The sequence below is a fragment of the Pteropus medius genome, unplaced genomic scaffold (genome assembly GCF_902729225.1).
Source record: "Pteropus medius unplaced genomic scaffold, Ma_sr-lr_union100, whole genome shotgun sequence".
NCBI lineage: Eukaryota > Metazoa > Chordata > Mammalia > Chiroptera > Pteropodidae > Pteropus > Pteropus medius.
The window spans coordinates 16,170,742-16,188,449 of NW_024340701.1; the positions used below are offsets into that span (position 1 = coordinate 16,170,742).

Genomic DNA, 17,708 nt, shown 5'->3' on the forward strand with positions numbered 1-17,708 from the left:
TTTAGAATGAAAATAGGATGTAATTAAAACTGTCTGTTATTACCCCGGCTCTGTGCCAGCCTCTGGGATGGGGTGATCATCACAGGATAATCCTTGAGGATTCCATCCTAAGCCTGAGTTGTAGAGATACAGCAGTATTTCTCCTTATCTCAGGGGACAGAATGAAATTCTCCACCCAACTTATGCCATATTGCTCATGTAATATTTTTATTATCGTTTAACACACCTACAGAAAAGTACACAAATCATTAAGCATATATTTCAATGAATTCTCACAGTGAATACATCCCTGTAACTAATACCCAGATGGAGAAACAGGATATTAATAGCAATCGGAAACCCTCCCTTGCATCTTCTTCCAGTTTCTACAGCCTCACCCAAGGGTTACCATTATCCTGGCTTCGAATATCACAGATTAGTTTTGCCCATTTTTAAACTCTATATAAATAGAATCATTCAGCATATGCTCTTTTGTGTCTGGCTTCTTTGGGTTTATGAGATGTATCAGTGTCACTGTGTATAGTTGTAGATCATTCATTCCTCATCCACTCTTTGTGTATGTCTGCCTGGCAAACCATGAAATTCTCCTGTGTGTCTACTGATGATTATATTCTTTTATTGCAAGTTAATTGAGCAGATAGATAGATACATTTATTAATATTGGTAAGTATAGTAGCTAATAGAAAAATGCACAGGACATCCTAAGAGATGGCTCTTTTCACTATTTAACATTGGTATACGACTTTCAAGGTGAAACAAAAGCTAGTGTTTTGCAAGCTGTTTCAAATTCGTCACCTTTACAAAGGTGGCAATATAAAAATCATGATACTATTCTTCAGGTAGGAAAGTGAAGCACAGAGAGATTAATGGCTGCCTTAGTTCTACCAAAAGAGCCCTCAGAGTTCCAGTGCATGAATTCTATTTATACCGTTTCTTCCAAAGCTTGTGGGGCTCTGTGAGGAAAAGAAAGAGCAAAATAAGATGTACTTTTATTTTCCGAGACAGAAATTAAGATATTAATAGAAGAAACCCTTTGTTCAAAAATGTCTAATGTGAATACATAAACAAATGGAACAGATGAAAGCAGACTTCCCTGGACGAAAGGTGCAGAGACCCATCTCTCATCCCTCTGCCTTCCTCTCCTCAGCAATAGCAGCTCCTGGTGGCTTTTCAGAACATCTGATGCCCTCCTGAAGCATTTATTGCCACCTAGGTCTGATAAACTGGTGAATGTTTGACCTGTGATTTTGTACAGGGATCTGAGGCTTCTTTCTGATCAGTGACCAAAATTACAGAGGCAATCCCTTCTCGGAGGCAATGTCTCCCTATTTTATCTCCTCTAAGAACTGCTGAAGGCTTTGACTCCTACTTCTTAACACTTTCTGTAACACTTCTTTCTACCCCTGCCTCATAAGTCCAGGCTTAATGTGAATCTTCTTTATAATATAAAGAAAGAAATGAGAAAGCAAAAAACTAATCCTGGGTTATTACAGTAAAATGACTTCTAGTCAAAGTAAGAGTATGACTTGGGGCACACATGCCAGGAGGTCTTAAACTTTGTATAAAAATTCCTCCATAGTCCCCAACTCTCAATGATAGTCACCCCTGTGCTATGCACATAGTAGGCACACAATAAACACTTTTTTGATGAATGTGCAGCATTCATATTTGTTTAGGTGTCCTTCCTGTTTACAAGCAGATCAAGTGCTCAAGAGTGATTAGGGATTATAATCATCACTAAATCCCATTAGCCTCAGTTCACATATAATAGAACATTCTGTTCTTCCTGTTAGCAAAATTAGGAGATGTTTTCAAGTGAAAAGAATGGGTTCTCTCTCTAGAGTCAAAATCCTACTCACATTCATTCAATAAGTACTTGCTGAGTACTTACTATGTACCAGCATTTATTCTAAGTTCTTGAGAGTGATATATCAGTGAGCAAAACAGAAGAAAATCCCTGCCTTCATGAAACTTACATTCTAGTGAGTACACAGACAATAAACAATAGACATAATCAGTAAGTGGATGATATTGTATGTTGGAAGGTGATAAGTGCTCTCAGCGAGAAGAATGTGCCTGGAACAGGGGGAAAACATGTACTCCATTATTTTGACTTTGGCTTTTACTCTGAGTAAAATGGGGGAAGCTTTAGAGAGTTTTGAGCAGAGAAGGGATATGATCTAACTTGAATTTTAGAAGAATCTCTCTGACTGCTCTACTGAGAATAAACTGTTGGGGTGGGGGCGGAGACAAGATAGAAATATTGAACCTGTTAATAGGTAGCTATAGTATATAGAGACTGAAGTCAGGGTGGTAGTAATGGAGGGGGTAAGAGTATATTTTGAAGAGAGAGCCCATAAGAATCTTCATGTGTCGGGTAAGAGAGAGATATCAAGGACGACTTCAAGGTTTCTGTCTGAGCAACTGTGAGCAGGATGGAACAGGACAGAAGGGAAGATCAGGAGTTTAGTTTTGGAAGTATTGCGTTTGAGATGTCTATTAGACACACAAGCAAAGATGTTGAAAAGGAAGTTGGATATTAGTCTGGAGTAAGGGACTGAGATCTGGCCTACGGATATTTGGAGTCATCAGCATATAGATGGTATTTAAGGCCATGAGATTGGATAAGATTTAAAAGGAAGTGTAGATGGAAGGAAGAGGACCAAGGACTGGCCCTGGGGTATATTAATATTAAATCAAGGAAAATAGAAGGAACAAGCAATGGAGGTTGAGGAGGAGCAACTACCAAGGTAGATGTAAAGGCAAGGTGTGGTGTTCTGGATAGTGTGTAAAAAAAAAATATCAAGGAAAAGGTGGTGAATAACTATGTTAAATGATATTAAGTAAAGAAAAATGAAAACTGAAATGGCCACTAGATGTAGCAACGTGAAGGTGATTGATAACCTTGGTGAGAGGAGTTTTGGTGTAGTGTTGGAGGGCCAAAGCCTTATGGGAATACGTTTGAAGGAAATGAGAAAAGAGGATTTGGAGAGAGAAAGAAAAAACAAAGAGTGTTTCTGCAAAGAGTAAAAAATTGAAGGGATACCTGGTGGGGGAAATAAGACAAAAAAAGTTTGTATTTTTTTATTAATGAGTAAAAAATGAGAATAGCCTATTCAAGATGTAGGTAATGTAAGGAAGAAAGGGAAGAATTGCTAGAGCAACATCTTTGAGTAAGCAAGGGAGTATGGCTTCTAGTGCATGCATGGGGCATAGGAAGTTCATCTATGCTTAACAGGAAAGAGAGCAGAATATATAGGTACAGATGCTGGCAGATGGGGAAATAGAGTGGTAGAATCTGGATGTTCTCTTATTGTCACCATTTTTTTCCAGTGAGGTAGGAAGCAAGGTCATTAGCTTAGTGTTGGCTCTACTTTCAAAATATATCAAGGATCCCATCACTTTCTCATTACTTCAGCTGCCAATACTCTGGTCCAAGCTACCAACTCTCATTCAGATTTTTGGCCTATGTCCCACTATAGATATTCTATTAAAATCTAAGTCCAATCATATCATTCTTCTGCTCCAACCTTCCAATGGCTTTCCATTTTACTCAGACAAAAGTCAAAGTTGTTGCTTCCTCCCTACTTTCCTTCTATAACCTCACCTTTTACTATCCTCCTCATACACTCTGTACCTTATGCACCAAGCTTCCTGATGTCCCTTGAACCTACCAGTCATGACCCTTCCTCAGAACTTCAGGACAGGCTCTTTCCACTGTCTGGTATGTTTCAGTGTGTCTTCCTTGACTACATTAAAATTACAACTCCTATTCTTTACATTCTCTGTCCCCTCTTTGTGCTCTATTTTTTATAAAGTACTTATCAACATTTAACATGCAAAATATTTACAGTAGTACCCCCTTATCCATGGGGGTTACATTCCAAGACCCCTAGTGGGTGCCTGAAACTGCAAATAGTACAGAACCCTCTATCTCCTGTTTTTTCTTAAACATACATACCTATGATAAAGTTTAACTGTTAAATTAGGCACAGAAGAGATTAACAACAACTAAAATAAAATAGATAAAATAAAACAATTATAAATAATTAAAAGAGATAAAAATAGAACAATTATAACAGTATACTATAATAAAAGTTATATGAATGTGGCCTCATTAAGTAAAATGAGGGTTACTTGAACACAAGACTGTGATACCATGACAGTTAATCTGATAACTGAGATGGCTACTCAGTGAGAAATGGGTAGGGAGTGCATACAGCGTGGAGACACCAGATAAAGGGATAATTCACATCTCAGGCAGGATGGAGCAGGACAGTACAAGATTTCATCACGCTACTCGGAGCAGTGCACAATTTAAAACTTATGAATTTTTTATATCTGGAATTTTCCATTTAATATTTTTGGACTGTGGTGGATCACAGGTAACTGAAACTTCAGAAAGTGAAATCACAGAGAAGGACAGACTATTTTAATTTACTCGTTCAATTTATTATCTGTCTCTCCCCACTAGAATATAAGTTCCATGTAGGCAGAGACTTGTAGCATGTTGTTACAATGCTTTCCCAAGTGCCTAGAACAGTACCAGACACATAATTTCAGGACGAATGAATAAATTTCAGGACCTGTTGTGGTCACTCCGCAGAGACAAGATTGCCTCCACCAAAATGTGGTTTGATTGTTGACAATGAGAGCATCACACATGCACCAAGAGCATCACACATGCACCTCACATAATGTGGCTTTCTGGGGAGAGTAGGGCTGGCCCCTCAGCTGGTCCAGAAGTGGCATTAGAGATCAGGGAAATGATACTGGTCTGGACTTTTATTGTGGTTAGGGAGTGGGGCCAGGGTGAGGATTCCCATACATAGGCCAGGACTTGCATAGTTTGAACTTCCTGCTAGTGTCAAAGGAGGGATCATCTGCACTTTCATATCAGCTTGACCAGATATAGGGCAGAAGGAGAGGGGAGAGTGATGTTTGACGGCTACCAAGACTTGAAAGCTGGTAGCAGTCAAACATCATAAATGGAGTCAGATTCTTTATTATAGGACCCTTAGTAAGTAGGACTGTTACTGTGTTTCACTTTCTCTGATCCTATATGGAACATGGCACATCAGATCTGCAAGAGGTCTTAAGGCTCTAGGCAAACTGCCTGATTTTTCAGGTGAAGAAGATTGAGACCAGTTCCACTATGTTGTCCTGCCTCTGTAGATCCCACTGTAAGTCGGCTCAGGGGTTGTCTCCCCTGTGGAATGCCCTAGGGCTCTGGGTTCTTAAAAACAATCTTGAATAAGTTTTTAGACTCTTTGACTCTTAGAACCCATGTTTACAAAATTCTTATAATAACATCTACTGTGCTCTTTGTCAGAGTGCAAGATTCAATAGAAGAATGTTTATAAAGTGCCAACACATGTTAGTGCTCTGTGACTAGTTAGTGCTAGAGCCAAAACACAGTGGCCTCTAGCTGAAAACCATTTGGTCTGGGCATATTTAAGAGAACACTCTTAAGCATAAAATAGTAGATTATAATTATTTCATTTTATGTAGTAACAGAAATGAGGACTATTTTGTTGTAGATTTTCTGAGTTTTACTTTTAATTAAGAAACTTATCAATCAGAAAGTAGAAAGATTAGCATAATGAATATACCAATACCCCTTACATCAATCTAACAACTGTTAATATGTTGTCTTTTTTGATTTATCTATTCATTTTTGTTGCTGAAGTATTTTATAGTAAATTAAAGCTATAATGACATTTTATCCCAAAATACGTCAGTGTGCATATTTTAAATAAAGATTTATAACAATATATCCTATATAACTATAATATCATTATCACACCTAACAAAAAGGATTCCTTAGTCTCATTTAATACCCATCCATATTCAAACTGCATTATTCGAATTATGTTAAGGCTGAAGTGCAGTGTTTCATGAGACTTTGGGTTAAATTCCCCTTCATGGGTCTAAAAGTCCTCATCCTCCAATTTGCTATGTAATTAATGATTTTCTTCTTTCTCATAGGAAACAGATGGGATTAGAAAATTGTGACTGTTGTATATTTCCCAATAGATAAATTAGGTATATTACAAGGAGGAAAATAGTAATGTTTGCAAAATTCCTCGAACAAGTCTCTGTCTTGCAATTATACTTATTTGCCTTTACATTGTGTATCAAAGTTCTGCCTATTGAACCTGCCTCAAATGAAATAGTGAAGGTCTGATTGGGTGTCACCATTTTCCATAATTTTGCCCTTGGGTGTGTGATAAAAAGGATCTCCACACACCCATAGATTTTAGCTGTGGCTTGGGGCAGATCCCTCTCTGTGTCATCCTCTTCAGGTCTATGGAATATGCTGTGAGGATGAGGTAGGAGCCATCCTCATCTGCTCATATGTCTGCAATAATTTCACATTCCCTGGAGGGTTGGAAAGTGGTAAGGGTAATATGTAAGTAGTGCCTAGCTATGTCTTGGTTGAAAGACAAATCAAATAGTAGAACGACCCTTTGACTTTGCTTACTTTTAGTGACTTGAAACTGCCATTTCAATGCTTATTTAAAAAAAAAATTAAGGTATAATTTATATATAGTAAAATACACAGACCTTAAGTGTTCAGTTCAACCAGTGTTGAAGAATACATATACCCATGTAACCTACAAACTATCAAGGTATAAAACACACCATTATCCCAAGGAAGTTCACCAATGCTCCTTCCCAGCCAATCACCCTCTCCAGAGCAACTATATATATATATATATATATTTAAATTTATTTATTTTAATTATTTCCAAGCATACAATACATTGGTTAGACATCTATATAGTTCATAAAACTATCCCCCCAGTTGCTTCCTCCCTCCCCTGACCTTCCATCTAGCCAACGTATTAATGCTAACTGCATTCTCTATGCCATGTTCTTCATCCCCGTGACCATCCATCAGCTACTAATTTGTACTTCTTTAACCCTTCACCACATTCTCCCAGCCTCCCAAACCCCCTTCCCTCTGTCCATCACCAAATTGTCTACTATATTTGTGAGTCTGTTTTTGATTAGTTTATTCTTTTTATTCCTTAGATTCTGCATATAAATGAAATAATACAGTGTTTATCTTTCGGTCTGACTTAAATATCTTCTAGGTCCATCAAAGCAATATCTTTTTTCATCCCCTTTCTTTTAGTCTGTGTGTGTCTTTTAATCTGAAGTGAATCTTTTGTAGGCAGCATACGTAGGGGTCTTGTTTTCTTATCCTTTCAGCCACTCTGTATTTTGGTTGGAGCATTTAATTCTTTTCCATTTAAGGTACTTATTGATAGGAATGTAGTTGTTATCATTCTTTATTCCTACTTTTGATACATGTTTTTTTCTTCTTAAAGAAGTCCCTCCAACATTTCCTGTAATACTGGCTTAGTGGTGATAAATTCCTTTAGCTTATTTTTGTCAGGGAAGCTCTTTACCTATTCTTCAACTATAAATGATAGCTCTGCTGGATAAAGTATTCTTGATTGTAGATCCTGGGTCTTCATCACATCGAATATTTTTTGTCAAGCTCTTCTGTCCTGCATAGTCTCTTTTGAGAAATCAGCTGCCAGTCTTATGGGTGTTCTCTTATAGGTAACTATCTGTTTTTCTCTTGCTGCTTTTAATATTCTTTCTTTGTATTTAATCTTCAACATTTTAATTATGATGTGTCTTCGTGTGGGCCTCTTTGGATCCCTGGTGTTTAGAATTCTCTGAGCTTCCTGGGGTTTTATGTCCATTTCCTTCACCAGGTTAGGAAAGTTTTCCATTATTATTTCTTCAAACAGCTCTTCAACATCTTGATTTTCTTCTGTTATACCAATCAGATGGATATTTGGATCTTTAATAGTATCGCATATGCTCCTTAAATTATTTTTATAGTCTTGGCATCTTATTTCTTGCCATTCTGATTAAGTGTCCTTGGCTTTCCTGTCCTCTAGATAGGGCATTTGATCCTTTCCTTTATTCACTTTGTTTATTCCATGTAATATATTTCTCATCCCAGATAATGTGTTCATTTCTGACTGGTTCCCTTTTATAATTTCCATTTTTGTCTTTCATCTTTGTTGAAGTTCTCATTGAATTTATCTACATTTCCCAAGAGTTCATTGAGCATGTTTATAACCAGTGTTTTGAACTCTGCATCTGTTAGATTACTTGACTCCATTATTTCTGGATCTCTGTTTTGTTCTCTCATATGGTTTCTCCTTCTTTTTCTTTTCATTTTGGCTACCTTTCCGTGTCTGTTTCTATGTGCTAAGCAAAGCTCCTAAGTCTCCCGGTCTTATTAGTGTGGATTTGTGAAGTAGGTGTCCAGTGGCACAGTCCTGAGAGAGGTTCAACTGCAGGCCAAGTTTAGCCCCAGCCTCAGCCTCTACCCCTCCAGGGCCACTTGTTAAGTAAGATTCAGCGAGCAATCCACAGATGCTGTGCTTATGTTTTCCTCAAAAGGTCACACCAGAAACCGAGGCCAGCTGCCTCCAGTGTGACTCTAGGCGCTGCTCAGCAAGGACTCGCTGAGGATATGCTTGGATGTGGCTTGGGTGGAGCTGCGAGTTGGCGGAGGTAGGGTTTCAGGGAGTCTTCTGGCGGAGCGAACTCTATTATTGTTTAATGGCGTCATGGCTACAGAAGCAGAACAAAGAGCTGATTACAAGGTTAGCCATTTGAGTGGAAAATTCCTCTTCAGTTGTGTGGCTTGTTCATCTAGATCCCAGGCAGTATTTTCCTTGCTACTTGCTCCTTGTTTCTGTCATAACTTTGATTTGGTCACCAGAAAGATGAACAGAGCCTCTATCATTTATGCCAGTTTTTTTCTCTCCAGAGCAACTATGTTTTAATCTCTGCCACTCTCTGTTAGTTTCGCCTATTCCGTAACTTCATATAAATTAAATTATGCATTATCTAGTCTTTATGTCTAGTTTCATTCAGTATGTTTGTGAGATTCATCCATGTTGAATGTATACATAGTTCATTCCTTTTTATTACTAAGTAGTAGTCCATTGGAATCCATGATATCCCATACTAGTTTATTTCTCCGTTTTCCTGGATAGACATCATTAAACATTATAAATTTTAAAGCATCAAAACCAGGCATAATATCCAAAAGAAAACAGTGCCCCATTATTGCCAAGTTCTGAATGAGAGGGTGGAGAGTTGAGTGTACAGAAAATTTCCTCGGATCTTCACGTTGCTTTGCCTGAGAATTCACTATCAGAGAGGTTGGAGAGCTTTAAAAGTTTTGACTTTTCGATTGAGATGGTGCCAGTTCCTCATAATTATGTTTCTTATTTTAGTTCTTTTTCAAAATGCTTTTGTTTTTCTTTTATTGTAGGCTTTGCACTTCTGGGAGGACACCCTTGTTTTCTTACCACACAAGATATTCATTTGGGTGTAAATGAAAGTCTCATGGACACAGCCCGGTTTGTAAATTTTCTTCTCTTCAAAGCTTATTTCAGAATTGATGGATACATTTCGAAAAGAAAATATGCTTCTCTTTTAATCATGTTTTTTCCCTCTCAGTGTCCTTTGTACTGGTCTGTTTTCCTTGTTTCCCTCTTTACTTGATGTTCTGAATGCCTTGCCTTCATCTTCTGGTCACCTTCCATGGGTTAAGATAATTTTTTCTTAGCCATTTGAAGAGATTTCTGATTATAAAATTTCAAATTTCAGGTAACTTAGAAATCATCAAGCGTGACTGTTACATTTTACAATTGAAGAAATAAAGGTCCAGAGAAATTAACATGTTCAATGACTCATAACCAGTTAGTATTGGGGCAGGTAATAATATTAATAGCTAACATTTATTGAACATTTATTATGTGTCAGCATTGTTCTAACTCATTCAATCTTTATAACAACCCAAACATATTGGCATAAAGAGGAGAAACAAGTTAATTAGAGATATACTTGTTACAAAATCTCAAAATGTCAGTGGCTTAACATAGTGTAGATGTTCCTGATTGGTAAGAGGGATGGACTGATTATTTATGTGGCCATTGAGAGACTCTGGAAGAGAGTAGCTCTACAATCTTCAGCATGTGGCCTCTAAGGTCACCATGGGTGTCAACATCCAACCAGGAGTTAGGGAAAGAGAGCATGGAGGTGGGGTACTTGCTTCAAAGCCACCTTAACAGGGCAATGACATAATCTCTTCCACTCACATTCTATTGGCAAGTACTAGTAGCTCATCCGCACGTAGGTGAAAATAGAGGTGGGAAAAGGCTCTTAACCACTACACTATACTTAAAGATTAAAACAGGCTTCCTGACTCCCCATTCAATACTCTCTCCATTATACCATATCTGGTCGAGAAATACAGAGCAAATGCCTTTGTTTGAACATTTTACCCTTAATATGGAGGACTACTGATTTTTCTTCTGAAAACGATGTGCCATAAAGTAACTCCTTGCTGACACTTCCTGTTTTTTTATGGCAGCTACCCTAGTATATACTAAAGAAGCCACCTCATTTGAGTTGCTGGAGAGATTTGAAATAACTCACCTTTAAAACCTTTTGTTACATTATTTCAGATGACAATGTTAATATTAATAAGAAGTACTGTGTTCATCTTATGGATGCAAAAGATGAAAAGAATAAATAAACATAAATGAGTTTTTCTTTCAAATATGATGCCACTGACTGCCATTATATTTCCCTAATAATTCTCTTTTCACAAAAATGAAATATATTTCATTGAAGAGCAACTATTACAAACTAGTTAAGGGATGAAGAAAGGAACACAGCCAGGAGAGAGTTTCAGAGGGTATCTTCCATATGGGACTAAGTGAATGATAGTGAATGAGTCATGTATGAACTAGTGGTTGGAAAAGGGTACAGTGGGAGGAACAGCTGAGCACCCAATAAAGAGTTAAGAAGTGCAGATTGGCAGTCAGAAAGAGGTCAGTGTCCATAAATCAATGGAGTGGGCAGGACCTGAAAAGCAAGAGACAAATAGCCAAGTATGGGTTGAAAGCTGTGAATGAGTATAAACGTGTTGTTCTCTGTGCTTGCTCTTCACATAACAATTCCCGCTGCAGGGCCTTAGAGGAGTTCTGTACAGATCCTGAGAAAAACAGTCTCACAAGTTCCAACATGATTGGGACCTTTTAGTCCATATGTATAATTAATTCCATTGCTACATGGATATAAGGATACATAAAATTTGATTCATAGAATTTCTTCTGATCATTCTGTCTTATCCAAAAGACTGTGAATGAAAATAATAGCTCCTTCTTAAAGGGTATATGCTATAGATCTCTTGTGCTATTATCTCTAAATCTTTGTAAAAACCTTACAAAGTAAGTATTATTATACCAATTTTATAGATGATGAAACTATGACTCAGAGAAGTAATAGAGCTTAGCAGCTAAGTCAGAATTTAAATCATGCTGTTTTTTTTAAGGCTATATATTTTTGACTACCCCTACTGCTTTTTCTATACATCCCATGAGAGGGGCAGTGAAATAAGTTATGAAAATCATTGGCTTCTGTGTCATGAGGTCCCCAAGAGCACCCCCATGTTTGATGAGTCCCCAGGAAGATTCACAGGACTCAGCATATAGTCATAATCATGGCTATGATTTATTACAGTGAGAAAGTATACTAAGCACAACAACACAACAAAGGGAAAAGCACATGTAGCAAAGTTCAAGGAAAACCAGGTGCAAGCTTCCAAGAGTCCTCTCCCAGTGGAATCACTCAGGACAAGCTTAATTCTGTTAGTAATGAGTTTTCAAAAAACGTACGAAATGTTGCCAACCGGGGAAGCTCCTTAGAGACTCAGTGCCCAGGGTTTTTACTAGGGAATAGTCACATAGCATCTGTTTGACATGTGCCCAAATCCTGGAGATGGTCACATAGCATCCTTTGTTTGACATGTACCCAAATCCCAGACTCTCAGAAGAAAAGCAGGCTTTAATTTAAACCATATTGTTTGTAAAAACATTTTAGGCACAGTGAGCAACTCTTATCAGTTCTAGAAATGATGGAAATCTTGCCCAAATAGAACTTCCCAGATGCCATCCAGGGCATCTTACAAACAGGGCTTTCAAAAGATAGCAGTCAGGCCTGCTATGTGAATTTTTTTTCTGCATGGCTTGGAAATCACAAGACTTGAGATCTAGTCCAAACTTTGCTACTTACCTATTCTGTGACCTCCACAGGTGAAAATTTCTCTGGATCTTAGTTTCCTTTTCCAAAATGTGAGAGAGTTCTGATTCTTAAGTTTCACTTTATACTCTCAAATGCCTCCAAATGTATCAGATACAAAGTGATAGTCCTTAAACAGAGATATATCCCAACGTAAACCATGTGTAGACAGAAGTAGAGTAATTTGGACCAGGATAGACATAGGAGGTAGACAGATAATTTCTAATTCTAATTTTAAAGGTTAGGGCTCAAATGGTGTCTGGGCATCTATATTTTAACGAGCTTGTCAAATGATTCCACTGCAAGGGTGACTGGATCCCACTTTGAGAGACCCTGAATTGGGAGGTTGTGTTGTAATCCTGGGCTGTTGTGCTGTCAATCTATGCTAGTGCATTAGTGAAGGGAATGGTAAAGAAGGGACAGCTAATGAGATATTTATATGGTTTCATGATAACTGATTATGAAGGGTACACTGATAGTGGAGATAAATGATTTCAGATTAGTTTTTATTAAAATATATATGTATATATTAGCAGAAGAAAGAAAATGAAAAGAGTTTCTGCTTTGGGGAGAAAGTGATAGATTAGGTATTGTACATATTGCATTAAAGGCTGAACCTCCAAGTACAAATGGCTACAGGCCATTGAAGATAAAGACCTTGGGAAAAGTCGAATGCTGGATAAATAGAAGTCTAAGCTCAGTGGTAGAAAATGAGCTCCAAAGTTTCATTGTGGGAGAATTGTGGAAGGCTGAACCTTGAGGACAGGTGCAGTTAGGGCGGGGCGTGAGGAAATCATCAGGATACAAGGAGAATAAGGATAGTGCATTATCAGAAGAGGCTGGAATGGGAGATGGGGATAGAGTAGCTACTGTGGAAATCTGACTTTCTTTTGTGTACCCCATTACTGCCTAATCTTCCAAAATATCTGACAAACAAGATATGGCTGAGATTCAAAAATTCAATAAATTTAAATTGAAGAAGACAAGAGAAATCCACTGCCTTTCACAGAAGCAATTGAATAGGGGAAGCAAGGAAGTGAATCTTAATGACATCTACCCTGCTAATGCACACTGTACAATCCATAGTAATTGCCTCCTTGCTTTTTGTAGAAGTTAAACTTTGCAAGATGCAAAGATATTGGATGATGTTTAAATGACAGTGCTGGCCCTCACAAATAAAGAGAATAGTGCACACCTGACACTGATTGATGGCATTGCTTCTCTATCTGCCTGTCTGGCTGCCTTGGGGGCCCGGTAGAATAAAATAAGTGACTGCTCACTGATGAAAGAAGAACCTGAGGGAAAATACAACGAATGTGGCAACAGGGGGAAAAAAAAAGCAAAATTGGGCGAGTCTCCTGAAAGCTGTTAAGTGAAATTTTTAAAGTGTCTCTCTTATTTATCCAAATGATTTAATTGTTCATTTATTCAAAAATATTTATTGAACGCGTAGTTTTTCTTCCAGGCATTATTTAAGCACTGAGACTAAAATGCTGATCAAGTCAAACAAAATCCTTTTTTGGAGTGAAAATTATATTTTACAGGGAGGAGGCTTTCACCAAAAAATAAATAAAGCATGAATGAACTAGCAGGTTGAAATAAGTGCTATGATGAAGCTAAAGTAGGGTGGTCTGTGGGTGGGGTGGGGGCTACTTTAGATTGAGTGGGTAGGGAAGGCCTTTTTGAGGAGGTGACAGTTGAGTACTCATTGAAAAGGTGGAGCCAGGTATGCAGAGCTGTGGGAAAAGCATCACAGATAGAAAGAACTGCTGGTACAAAAAGATAAGGCAAGAATAAGTTTGATGTATTCAAAAACAGATAGACAGTCAGCAATATTTTAAAGTCTGCAAATAAACATATTTTAAATCTGCAATTAAAAAATACTGTTACAAGTTGGTCCTGTCTCAGTCACCAAAAAAAGGAAAAATAAAATCAGATCAAGGAGTAAAACACATAAATACACATTCAAAATAGAATGTGTTGCTCTTTTCTTTCTTGATTACAATAACGAAACCTGTTCACTCTTCAAAATATTGTGGACAAATTCTCCTTAGCTAAGTCTGAGTTGGGTATTATGTAATCTGAGGATATTAGTGAGAAGAGAAGAGGGACACTTAGAGCTGTGGACTGATATCGTGGAAAAGCTGGTGTGTTAGGGGTCCCCAAGACCACCCCCAGGTTCGATGATGCATTAGAACTCACAAGACTCAGCATATGATCATACTCATGGATAAGATTCATTACAGAAAAGGGATAAAAAGCAAAATCAGCAAAAGGAAAAGGCAAATGGGGCAAAGTCCAGGGGAGAACAGGCACGAGCTTCCAAGCATCTTCTCCCAGTGTAGACACACAGGATGTACTTAATTCTTCCAGCAACGAGTTGTGACAACAGGCATGAAATGTTGTTTATTGAGGGAGTCTACTCAATATCCGAAATTTTTATTGAGGGCTGATCACATAAGCACCTTCTGCCTAGCATGAACCCGGATTCTAGATTCCCAAAAGGAAAGCAGGTGTTGAGCCAATCTGTAGTGTTTATACAAACAGTTTAGACAGTGAGCCATCCTTATTATTTCTAGGAATGGTGAAACCCTCCCCAAGTCTAAATTCCCAGACACCAGCAAAGGGCCAACCATCTAAGCAGACCTTTCAAAGACAGCCATCTCAGGACTGTTATGTTAACTATTTTTTGCACAACTAGGCCCTCATCTTTCTTCTGGATTTTGCTAACTGTCCTTTACCTAGATATACTCTAACTGGTAAGGGAGTGAATCCTACACCCATGGGAGGGCAGCCTTAAGATTTGAATTGTTTCCTTAGTTCTGTGTGGGTTCCTGTAGGGCCAGACTCCTACTGGATAGAATCAACCATTGTTCACTTTTATTTTTCGAAAAACCTTTCTTAGCAACCCTTTTCTACCCCCTAACATATCAGAGAACACAAAACATATGCATATATATTCAGTTAAATTTGTTTCAGATTTGAGGGTATTTTCAGATGTTGTTTATTCTCTGGTGCTCTGCTGGAGTTAAGAGTTGGATATTCTATTTTTCTCCTTGATCTGGGCTTGTTCTTTTAGATGTGACACCAAAAGTGAAACCTTAGTATGTCTCAGATCACTGCTTTTTTGGAAGTTTAAAAGCAGACGGAACTTAGAAACAGCAGAGAGACATTATCACTCCAGTTTTAAGGCTTTCTGTTTCTTCCATACTGACAGCTGTTCATGCCTAATGCTCTGAGTCCACTACTGAAAGGTGCATAATGGCTTTACAGTCATTTTCACTTTAATACAGTACTTCATAATGTGGCTTTAGGAACCATGTATATGAAAAGCTCCATATAAAACCAAATAATGTAACATTGTTCTACTCTAATGACTTTCCTTATAGATGTAATTTACTTATGGTGGTGATTACTAAAGTGTGCTTTGTCAGCGTAAACCACTGTATTAATTTCCTAGGGCTGCCATACAAATTACCACAAACTTGGTGACTTAAACAATAGAATTGTTTTCTCTCATGGTTCTGGAGGTTAAAAGTCTGAAATCAAGGTGTTAGTGGAGTCATGCTCACTCTGGAGGCTTTAGAGAAGAATCCTTCTATTAGCTTTTGGTGGCTCTTGGCAATCCTTGGCATTCTTTGGCTCTCAGGTGCCTCTCAAGTGGTTGCTGTTGGTAGAAGCCCAGGAATATTGAATGAAATTGCCATACGCAATTGATTCTCAAAGGCTTTTATAATGGCCAGATTATTTTGATTTGGATGTTAGTTCCTAGCTTTGAGAACTTTAGAGATAAATAGGTAGGGCATAATAGCATTCTAAATGATCTCCTCAAAATATGCTATAGAAATTTTAGAGGTGGGTCAGTGTAAGCTGACTAGGACATCTCAGAGATGTCTAGAATTGAGTAAGAGTTTGTCCTGATTGAGTTAGGCCATAATTTGATTCAACCAATATTACTTGAATTTCTTCTCTGTGCCTGTCCTTCACAAGCATAATCTCATTTAGTCTCATATAACTCACTGAGATAAGTATTCGTATCTCCATTTTATAGCTGAGGAACCTAAGACTCAGAAGCAAGTGGTGCAAACCATAGGGTCAGTGCGATATGAGCTGTGAATTGAACTGAAGCCTGACTCTGCTTTAAAGCTCCTGCTATTTATACCATGGCAAACTGCATATAAACTATAAATATATCATATTTCATGCTGGGAGGAACTGGCTTTTGTTACCATTTACTCAAGGACATACAACTGCCATGCCTGCTAGTTTCTTGGTGACCTCTGTAAAGATTCCTGGATATAATATTTCCTGTTAGATACCAATTTATTAGTACCTAATTAGGTACATATCACCCATTAGATGCCAATATTTTAAAACATTTTGTTAAGAGAGCTAAGAAACATTACCTTTTTGAGTCTTACTACCATTTCTATAAATACTTTAATAACAGTATTACAGCTTTTTTTGTTTGTTTAGTTGGCATACAATATTATATTAGTTTCAAGTGTACAACATAGTGATTAGGCATCTATATAACTCACAAAATGATCACCCCAATGAATCTAGTGCCCCCTGACATCATATATAGTTATTACAATATTATTTGCTATATTCCTTATGCTATACTTTCTATCTTTATGACTATTTTATAATCACCAATTTGTGCTTCTTAATCCCTTTGCCCTTTTTCACTGATCCACAACCCCCTTCTCATCTGGTAACCCTCAAAATGTTCTCTGCATCTATGAGTTTATTTTTGTTTCTGTTTTGTTTTGTTTTGCTCCTTAGATTCCACATATATGTGCAATCATATGGCATTTGTCTTCCTCTCTCTGACCTATTCCTCTCAGCACAATACCCTCTAGGTCCATCATGAAATATCTTTATCCATCCCATTACTTTTAGTCTGTGTGTGTCTTTTAATTTGATGTGAGTCTCTTGTAGGCAGCATATGTAAGGGTCTTGTTTCCTTATCCATTCAGCCACCCTATTTTTTGATTGGAGCATTTGATTCTTTTTCATTTGAAGTACTTGTTGAGAGATATGTAGTTATTGCCATTCTTTATTTATATTTTTGATACATATTTTTTCTTCTTCTTAATGGAATCTCTCCAACATTTCCTATAATACTGGCTTGGTGGTGATGAACTCCTTGACCTTTTTCTTGTCTGGGTAGCTCATTATCTGTCCTTCGATTCTAAATGATAGTTTTGTTGGGTAGAGTAATCTTGGTTGTAGGTCCTGGGTTTTCATCACTTTGAATATTTTATGCCACGCTCTTCTGGCCTGCAAAGTTTCTGTTGAGAAATCAGCTGCCAGTCGTATGGGTGCTCCCTTGTAGGTAACAAATTGCTTTTCCCTTGCTGCTTTTAAGATTCTCTTTGAATTTAACCTTTGGCATTTTGATTATGATGTGTCTTGGTATAGGCCTCTTTGGGTTCATCTTGTTTGCAACTCACTGAACTTCTTGGGGTTATATGTCTATTTCCTTCACCAGGTGAGGGAAGTGTTCCATAATTATTTCTTCAAATAGGTTTTCAATTCCTTGCTCTCTCTCTTCTCCTTCTGGTACCCTT

At 37.7% G+C, this 17,708-nt stretch overlaps 1 protein-coding gene and 1 long non-coding RNA gene across 15 annotated transcripts in view; one reads left to right on the plus strand and one right to left on the minus strand.

Moving 5' to 3' along the window:
* LOC120622666 (uncharacterized) overlaps positions 1-17,708 on the minus strand; it is a 201,254-nt gene that overhangs the window by 39,794 nt on the left and 143,752 nt on the right. For 2 of the 8 annotated variants that reach the window (XR_005658507.1, XR_005658526.1), the window contains one exon: positions 8,419-9,583. The exons of 3 other annotated variants lie outside the window; for them this stretch is intronic. This is a non-coding gene — a long non-coding RNA (uncharacterized LOC120622666). Of the gene's footprint in view, positions 1-8,418; positions 9,630-12,126; positions 12,263-17,708 lie in introns of those variants that run through there. 3 more of the 8 variants (XR_005658506.1, XR_005658509.1, XR_005658512.1) reach the window with 3 other exon arrangements.
* The window catches only part of OTC (ornithine transcarbamylase), a 72,667-nt gene that overhangs the window by 16,347 nt on the left and 38,612 nt on the right, over positions 1-17,708 (plus strand). For all 7 annotated transcript variants that reach the window (XM_039888183.1, XM_039888185.1, XM_039888182.1 and 4 more), the window contains exon 4: positions 9,317-9,404. In XM_039888183.1, coding sequence (XP_039744117.1) covers positions 9,317-9,404 — 88 coding nt within the window. The remainder of the gene's footprint in view (positions 1-9,316; positions 9,405-17,708) is intronic.